This window comes from Microtus ochrogaster, chromosome 1, assembly GCF_000317375.1.
Source record: "Microtus ochrogaster isolate Prairie Vole_2 chromosome 1, MicOch1.0, whole genome shotgun sequence".
Taxonomy (NCBI): domain Eukaryota; kingdom Metazoa; phylum Chordata; class Mammalia; order Rodentia; family Cricetidae; genus Microtus; species Microtus ochrogaster.
Window position 1 is genome coordinate 37,570,704 of NC_022009.1, and position 9,830 is coordinate 37,580,533.

General features: G+C 43.0%; 1 protein-coding gene across 2 annotated transcripts in view; it reads right to left on the reverse strand.

Annotated features, from left to right (window-relative positions):
- Window positions 1-3,957: 3,957 nt before the first annotated feature.
- The window catches only part of Trip11 (thyroid hormone receptor interactor 11), a 76,744-nt gene continuing 70,871 nt past the window's right edge, over window positions 3,958-9,830 (reverse strand). For both annotated transcript variants that reach the window (XM_013346023.2, XM_026780743.1), the window contains one exon: window positions 3,958-7,860. In XM_013346023.2, coding sequence (XP_013201477.1) covers window positions 7,640-7,860 — 221 coding nt within the window. In that variant the 3' untranslated portion in view covers window positions 3,958-7,639. The remainder of the gene's footprint in view (window positions 7,861-9,830) is intronic.

Here is a 9,830-nt window from a genome sequence, read left to right on the forward strand (position 1 = left end):
CTTTCTTCTTCACATTTCTCATTATTTCTGGTTGAAAACCAGGCAATTCTGGATATAGTATAGCAACTACTGACTCTTGACTAAATTATCTAACCCAGCAGTTTTTCTCACCACAGGAAAGCACAGCTGCTCCTTCAGTTCTGTTTTGCTGTAGGAAGTCTTACAGCTAGTGGTTACCTGTCCACTGGGGCGTGCCTCTTATACTATATTTTCTTGAGAGAATGTTGAGCACCAAAGGCACTCCACTTGGAGCTTGTTTTCTTCCTGGCAGAACTGGTCGTTGGGCAAAGAAATGCCCATGCCTCAACCACTGACAAGATACATGATATCCAAAAATGGATAAGCAGGGCTATCAAATCTTGCCAAGACAGGGTAAGATGGTTTTAAAATTTTTTCTGCCTCTGAAAATGGTACGTCAGTTATTCTAGGCCTTAGCCAAAGTTGGTTGCTTCAGCGTTGCAAATGAGACTTTGGGTGATTGCCCAGGTAGCCAGTTGTTTCTGTCATTTGTTGCACATTTTTGAAAGTTGCTTGATAGCACTTCCTGCTTACTCAAGTAATATTATTTCCCTTCTCGGATCTTCGATGGAGTTAAAGACTAGATAATTGTAGTTACATTCCTTTCATGACTTGGCCAAGTTATTTATTATACAAGACTTAAACTAGTTAGGATAGGATAATTATTAAATATATTTTCTCTTATTGTATATCATTTTGTATTAGGCTTAGAACTCTTATTTAAAGAAAAGGGGGAGGTGCTGTAAGTTTTACAGCCAGCGATTACCCGCCCACTGGGGCATAGCCTTTTATACTATATATGCTGATGTACAGCATGCATCTGGCCTCTTTTCCAGCCTCTCTGTTTGGGTTGTGGGATTCATTTTCTGATCTCCGTTCAAACAGAGAATTCTGATTTGTGAGTCTACCCCTAAATAAGTAACCGTCTCTTTCTCAATTCTGAGCTAGTGTGGGATTTCTTTTAAGCATCCATCCACACCGTTTTATATTCTTGTTTGAATTTCTAGTCTGACTTCCCAGGGCCAATCCTGCCGAGACCAGTATTCAACCATGCTTGTTCTTGCTCAACCTGCAGAGTCTGAGGCTTCCACACATAGTAGAGCACTGTTTGGAAGCAGGGCAGCCCATCAGGTTCTGATCTCCCTCCCAGTCATGCTGTGGCTTCTCCAACCCAGGATAGCATCATCCCAGACTAGCTACAACTCTCCCTAGCAAGGCTGCAGTGGATTCCCGCTGGCCCACCACCCACCATCCATCTCCTGCCTTCATCCCCAGCCCTGAGCCTATGCCGTTCTGCAACAAAGCTGCTGCTCTTCATGACTGACTCAGAAGTATGGCTGAGAGGAGCCACAGCAGGAAGGCACCAGATTCCAAGAATTACACACAAAGTGCAAGAAGCCTTGCAGGAACTGTTTTCAACTTCTTGATTGCCCTTGTAACCTTCCCCCGTCAACTCCCAGAGCCTCCAATGGCTGCTTTCTTGACAAGTTAGTTCGCTTTCTGCAGGAAGGACTGGTCGATCTCTCCGTAATGGGCCATCCAGGTCCCCCTAATAGCTGGATCCGAGTATTTCACACACACTGAAGAGTGACAGCAGGGTAAATCTCAGCAAGCAAATCTGATGCCCAAAGTAGGAAATAAACTGGATATTGTGACCTAGACTCGTGACCACAGCACTGTGGAGACAAGAACAGGAGGATCTATGCAAGGTCCTGTTTCAAAAACAACAAAACAACACAACAGGCTGCCTCCATGGTTAGGGGTGCTGAGCTGAGCGTTCTTCCAGCGCATTCAAGCTCAGGTCCCAGAACTCACCAACCACCTGTAACTCTAGCTCCAAGGGATCCAACACTTTTGGCAACACACACACACAGGAATAAAACCTTTTAAAAATGATCAGATAGATAACAGGAGCAAAGAGAACCAAAGGCAGACCGAGTGGAAAGTGGAAGTCTTCGTTCTGTGAAGAGCGGACGCAGCAGCCGCACTGCTTCCCCCACAGGTGCCAACTACTATACTAAGCACCTCCCTGGCAGAAAACACAGCTGAACAAATGTATCTAAGACTCTGCTGGCAGCAAATTTACAAGGTGTGGCAGTGCTCTGAGGAGAAAAACAAACTTCCTAATGATTTTTTCAAAAATTCAAAGGACTAAACCCCCGTGAAAGCTTTAAAGATAAACAATTAACTTGTCCATTTAGAATCTGATAAACCAGTATGGTGGCTCAGGAGAGGAGGTTGCCTGACAACTTCAGTTTGATCCTTGGAATCCACATGACAGAAAAAAGAGCTCCCACCTGCTGCCCTGACATTCACACACATACAAAATACACTAGACTGTAATAAGAAATAAACAATTTATAGTTTTATCCTGATGGTCCCTGTTATTCGAGAAAGTACCTGAGTACAGACTTGGCTAAGGGCCCACGGATGATGTCAGAGTTCCTTCCACCCCAGCAGGCCACACAGGAAACACAAGGTTTCTTGCTTTTTCAAAGAAATGATGCCCCTTCCCCAGCTACATGGACTGTGCTCTCTGGAAGCGACACGCCCGTCACGGTGAGCCAGCGCTGGGGAGAACTCACAGGCCTTGTGTTCCGGGGTGACGACAAAACAATGCACCTTGAATTTCTGGGCTATCTAGAAGTAAATTTAACAAACTTGGTATGAAATTCAGCCAAATACTTCAAATCACTGAGATTTAGCGGAGGGCCAGAATAGCGAACTGAAGTTAAAGGTTGTTGAGCTGAAGAATGCGTAGAGACAGCTGGACATTCTCAGTTAGGCATCACTACAGGAAATGACTGCTATCAACCCCAGCAGGCCCGAAAGGAAGACTCCATGGTAGGAACCAGTGCAGAAAACCAACTACGAGTTCAAATGCTTGCCTCAAGTGAGCATTTTAAAAACCCCGTCTCCAAGATAAAAATTGCTGCAATTATAAAGAATTATTAATTTATAGGATGTGCCAAGTTTTGGCAATCTGCTTGATACTCCCTGTTACATCTTTATTCACATGGCCTGAGCAAGGAAGGAGAACAAGGCTCAGTTGCTAACGTTCTATACTCCACTAGAACTGGTCACGGTGAGAACCACCATCTGCTGTCATTCACTAGCTAGCTGCCAAGATATGCTCCTCCATGGGCTGCCGGCCCCAAATCACTGCTGGCCCTCTAGTGCTCAGCAGTGTGGCCCCACGGATGTTCCTCACACTGTTCACTCACCTGTACACGTCTGTCTCACCCACTCGGTGCAGCCTGAGGACAGACCTCACTCCTTCCTTCTCAGACTTCCCACAACACAGCTGTGTACGATCCACCCGCTAGCTGCACCTCTTTCGCTCCTGTCCAGGGAAGGGAGTCTGCCATCTGAGAACTCCTCCACCGAGGTTCTCACAGCCTTCCCAGTCTCACAAGGCCCCTCCAGCCCTCCTGTCAGCAGAGCTGCCTCCCAGCAGCCCTCTCCCGGCCACTCCCCACCAGCAGAGCTTTTGTGCTCACCATCCCATCCGTACCACTCTATTCAAACCTCCAAGGGCAGGAAAATTACATGTAGTACACATATGAACAAATGTGTCACTGTTCTTTATTAATTACAAGGCTAGCAAGGTGGGTATACTTCAGATGTGAGAAATGAGGCCCTCAAAGTAATTCTGTTAACGGTCATACAAGATGGGTGAAAGTCACAACTCCAATTTGGCTGTCAAAAAAAATTCTCCAATAATGCTATCACACAAAGAATTAAAAACAGGTTCTATCGGGGCTGGAGAGATGGCTCAGCAGTTAATAGCAATGGCTGATCTTCCAGAGGACCCAGGTTCAGTTAATCTCCAGCACCCACATGGCAGCTCACAATTGTCTAACTTCCAGTTCCAGAGGATCTGACAACTTCACACCAAAGCACATAAAGTAAATTTAAATAATTTAAAAATACGTTCTATGTCTAAGAGAAAATGAAGATGCATTAACTACCTTGGAGAAAGACTAAGCAACCAGTGATCCACGCTCTTTCCTCTGAAGGGAAGCGAGGAAAAGTCCAGCTAAACCCTCAGACCCTTCCTTTCACACACAATCCTGAAGAGTCTAAAGCAGTCCGTACTTAACATCACCAGGGCTCAAACTGAATCCCAGCAGCAGACATCCTCAGTCAGCAGTCAGCAGAGGCAATACATGGAAGTCATTTCTCCTCCTAAAGAGACGCCAGCAGCTGTTTCCCAAGTGTTTTTATTGTGGATGAAGATACAGCCAACTTAAGTCATTTTTATTTGAAGAAATTTTTTTTGCCTTGCAATGCTCCTGAGAAATTCAAGAGTGCATTGGCTTTAACTCTATATAAAACACAACCAAATCTCATGATACAGTTGGAAATTGCTCACATTTGCTATTTTCCTATAAAGACAATGCATCAATTTTAAGTGATTAAATCATAATAAGTTAAGATGTAAAGATTGGCAAATCATCACAAATGTCAACATTACAATGATCATTATTTTTACATAGGAATATATAAAATAAATATTACCTAACTTAACTGATATTTACAGAAGATAAATTTTTGTTGCTAGATGATGCTTTAAATGCTTCAATATATGAAAATTTCTTTCATTTAAAAAACCCAGTCCAAATGCAGCACTTTCTATGGTTTTCATCTCTCTGCCTGGGCCTGGGCCTGCCCTCCTCCCCATAGCTGACCGAGTAAGCACTTGAAGGCTCCTGAGTCCTTGGAAGGTTAAAAGAACTGAAGGCTTTTCTTGGGTGACACTTGATGTTTAACTGGCTAGCTGCGTGCCATCTCTTTTTGCTTATTTGCTTTGGTTTCCCCCTTTTAAAAAACAAACGAGACTGCCAGGAAGGAAAACTCACAGATATACATGATTACATTCAATCAGCTCCAACGGCAGGTGAACGCTTGACTGTGTATTTCATTGTACTTGAAAACCATTAGGAATGTTGTGAAAAAATGTGGCTTCCAATGCAAAACTCAACCATAAAACACTGCTAGGTACACAGAGATATCAATAGTGAACTTACTGCAGTTCCAACAGTGCAGTAAACCTGTGGCAGCTGCAGATTCTACCGAGTGCTGGAAGCTGTCAAGAGCAGACTTACTGCAGTTACCGGTTACCGCTAGTGGTGTCCTGTGGGTAACACAAAGTGCATGCTTCTCGCTCTCTGCTAAGAAGTTTCCCTGAGCAGATGGTTCATCTCTGACACAACTTAGTTCAGAAAAGCTGATGAGTCATGTCTGGTTTAGATCAATGAACACTTAGCATGCACACAACACAGACATTAGGTACTGCAGCTTTCAGACAAAGTCATATATTTCAATAGCAGCCATGTAATACCATGTTCTTTGATGCCTGGGTGTGGAGCCCACCATGACAGCTTCCAAACTGAGGCCAAGTGAATGGGTGGGGAGGGCAGGTTGTTTCAGTCAAGGAACTTCAATGTCATAAAATGTACTTTAAATATAAAACACACTGTTTACATAAGAAAACATTTTATATCTTCCTTTTCTTAATATAAAAACTAGCTTTTCGGCTGCTTCATGTGGAACTTAATTTTCTCGTCACACAATAAATGACCCAACTAGTGAGCAAGAGTAAAGGAACATACAAATACCTGTATCAGTAGATCCTCAATTTACCATTGAGGTTTAACTGTTTCAATTTTGGGGTGTGCTGAAATGATACACATTAAGCAGAAATCATGCTTCAGATTTAGAATTTCTCTTTTCTCAATGCTGGCAGCATTAGAAGCTGTGGCTCCCAGTCAGCCCCGTGGTCCTGAGAGGAAGCAGCCTTGCTAAGTCAGGTTGGCTGACAGCTTAATTCAAGATGTTTTAATTACAATGGGTTTACTGGGCTGTGAGCCCACTCTAAGTTGAGAGGCATCTGTTAAAGTTGGTGAAACTGGTGGGAGCAGTTTAACATTTCTCTGATGGCAATTTCTTCTAACATAGCGGAGAAGGGGACTATAAATAAATTAGTTAAGGCCACAGGCGACACAAGGAAGCAGCGTTATCTCAGTTACTTAATTTTTCAGAAAAAAAAAGGTATTTTAAACATCAACACACCATTAAAACTGAAACCTCCAGTCTTTGAAACACACAGCTTATCACAGGGAAATTCACAAACAAGCCAGCTGAGCTCTGATGGGTGCCAGGACTGTGGACATTTCTGAATTAGTCTGCTTCCCACCCTTCCTTGCTATACAGGCTCTTCTGTTTTAAAGGCTTATCTGGATTTACAAAATATGCAAGAAATGGCTTTTCAATGCACAACGTCAACAACTAATACAAATATGAACATCCTGGTACGAGAGCTGTGAGTCAGGACTCTTTCATAATGGCTTTGTGAAAAAGGACAGGAGCACTTGCTTTCAGTTCAAACACCTGGTGCTGGAGTACGGCAGGGAGTGCCGCATCCCAGATAGCCGCAGCTCAGAACGGGGGCAAGAGGTGATGGGTCTCCAGGCATTGCTGGTGTAATACTATGGTGTAAGGGTTATGTGGATGCAGCCATACAGTGTTTAACACTTACAAAGAGTTACATGATTTTGTGCAGTTTTCAAGAAAACCTTTAGGTTTCATTTGTTTTTTGGTGTGAGTCCGTGTTTTGAGGCAGGGTCTCACTATGTTTGTTGCTCTGGCTAGCCTGAAACTCATTGTGTAAAACAGGCTGGCCTCAAACTCCTAACAATCTGCATGCTTCTGCCTCCCAAGTGTTGAGGCTAACCACACGCCCTAGGAACTGCCAGAAACCTGTAGATTTAGGTGGTACTTAAAAAAGGACAGTTCAGCTTTTAAAACTAAATGATACCATGAGTTACTCCTAGCATGTACTCCACAATAAAAGGAAGCAAACTACCGGTCCATGAAACAACATGGGGGATCTCAGAGATTATGCTATGTGGAAACACCCAACTCAAGAGGGGGCACTAACATGTGATTTCATTTCAACAGCCCTCAGGAATAACAAAACTACAGAAGGTTAAGTGGGGCAGCAAGAACTAGAAAAAGGCAGCTCAGGGCACCCTTTGGACGAAGAGTTGGGTATTAACTGTGGTGGCCAGATGAATCTACACACATGCTAGAATTGCATAGAACTACGCACCCACTTTGCCTCAGGAGAGCCACAACCTCCCAGAAACAGCTCTGTTCTCTCCCTACACAAGGTCTCTACAGGTGGCTGATGCACACCGCAGAGCATCTTCTGCTCTGTGCTGAGAAGCCTTTATTAGGCACCTTTGAGGGTGGTGGTGGAAACTCCTTATTTGAGAAGATGAACAGCATGCCCCTATATGAAATGGGCTTGAAAGTCCGAGGAGATAGCAGACAGTTACTCTTGCCTCTCATTTTTAGAGTTTTGTAAATTAAAAAAAAAGTAAAACAAATGTTTCTAGCTTTAAATTAGGTAAAATGAAAAAAATGAATAAAAAAGCAAATTACATAGCAGTTCTTACTCTTCTGATACCTGCAATTTCTAAAAGCATTATGAATAATTTTATTAACAGACAAATTACAACTACAACTCTTTCCAGAAGGCCACTTTGTGATAAAGTTCATACATACAGTGTTCATGGTTTCCTTAAAGTGCTGTACAGTCTGGCGTGGAAGCGCCCTACTGCTTTAGAAGGTCTTTGAGTACAACGCCAGCGCTGTTGTCAGGTGACACTGGCAAAGGTGTAAACGTGGGGAGAACATCCGATATAGGTTTCAAAAGAAGATGCCCAGGCCCACCAGGTCCATGTCCAGCTGGGTTAATAAGGGGCACAGCTGCTGAGCGGGGAGCCAAGAATGGACTCAGATCTGTTCTTCTTCCTGTCCTGGGTTCTGTTATATCTAAAAGATAAGAAAAGATGATTTGGCTTCTACCCTTCACAAAGAGGTTAAATGAAATAACCCTGAACACATTAGTATTAAGAAATGTGTTCCAATAATTTTATAAAACTCACCAACATGGTTGTTGCTGTCTGTTGCTGGGACAGGGGTCTACTCAGGCTGGTCATGAATCTAACAGAGGAGGATGCTCCTCCTGTCTCTCCTTTGAGAGCTGGAGCTGTGCTACCATGCTCAGTTTTAACACATGAGTAAGTAATTTAGCACTACTATCAATTTTTAAATTCACCCTGCTGATCAAAACACTACTATTTAGCACAGGTTTTGGGCCATTCTTTATTCAAGAACACCAACAGATCCTCAAATCCTAAGCAGAAAATACTAACTACGGGCCCGCAAGATAGCTCGGCAGGTAAAGCACCTGCTGTGAAACCTCTAACCCTGATGACTTGAGTTCAACCCCAGAATCCACGTGGTAGGAGAGAATCCAACCCCCAAAAGTTGCTCTGACTTCCAAGGGTATACAGGAGTACACATACTTAGACACATATAGACACATGCACATACAATAAACAAATAACATTTTAAGAATACCAATGTGTATTATAAAAACCTCATCAAAATTCATTTCTAGTCATTCAAAGCATTTTCTGATATTTAAAAAAACAATGCCACATGTACTTTAGGCTTCCATATTTGGCTACCTATTAATTAAATTAATATGGAATTGGGTTCTGGATCCTCCAGCAGACTCTATCTATGAAAAGGAGATGGGCAAACGTGTGGGAGGACAGAGATCCTTGTGCTCACAGATAAGTAGGGGGAACCAGAAATGCTAAACACATGTGGTCCTTCCATCAAATGGGAGTGGGGGCGTTTAACCTGTTTCTGCCCAAAGGCTGGGGATTGGTGTAGTTAATATCTTGGTAACCTTTGTAACTTCTGTGTGGCCAAGATCCCACTGGATCCTCCCACAGACCCTTATAGTGTGCTTCTCAATCTACAGATCCTATCTTTATAGGAGGTACAGGATACGGTCAATCTACAGAACTCATCTGTGTGGAAGATGTCATATGGACTTCACAAAGAGCTTTGGCTTTGATGTAGTCATGTCTTAAGCTTTATTGTGCACAGGGACTGAGTCATTTATCGCCAGAAAAAAATGTCACCAAATTGTGCTCTGCTTAAATATACCTAAAAAAACTACTCAGAGTCAGAGAACTAATCTGCCTTCTTGCCTTCTGCTGAGGCACTGCAGATCATGGTGGTCCCAGAGATCCCAGCATAAAGGAGAAGAAATGAAGAAAAAGGAATGAGAAAAGAGGACAGAGGGCATTTGTATGTGCAACAATACTGATAAAAGAGTTTGACCCTCAAACTCTAGCTGTATAACGGAAAGCTTGACTGGCTGTAATAGTTTTGAAATAATGGTGTCTTGCTGCAAGGCTACTTTCCATACCTACCTGAAAGACAAAGGACTTGTGAAGTTGAGTTCCTAGGGATTATGATAGCTATGGAAATGCTAGCATACCAAACTCTAGTGATATAGAAGTAATTAGATTAATTTGCCAGAAAAACAAACAATATATGCACAAATGACTCACTCATCTTTGTAGACATGCAAAGGCTGGAGACCATTCTCAGTGGCAGGATTTCTCTATTGGCTTGGAAAGCTTTAATTCATTTGCATTAGAATAGGCTTAGGACTGGTTTTAGTGGCTAGAATTCTGGTTTATGACCTAAGAACACTAACAAATCCATTGGTGAGAACTAAGAAAACCCTGCGAGGTTCCTTCTTATGCAATGGGAAACTAAAAAAGTGGGCACCAAAGACAAAGACAGAGACAGAGACAAACTCATGATGTGCAGCAGTAGCAGAGCACGTCTGGACTCCCCTGCTGGACTTCATGTGACCACAGCTCTCCACACTGGAAGAGCTCCTAACACAGCGTAAACACAACTGAACTCTACTC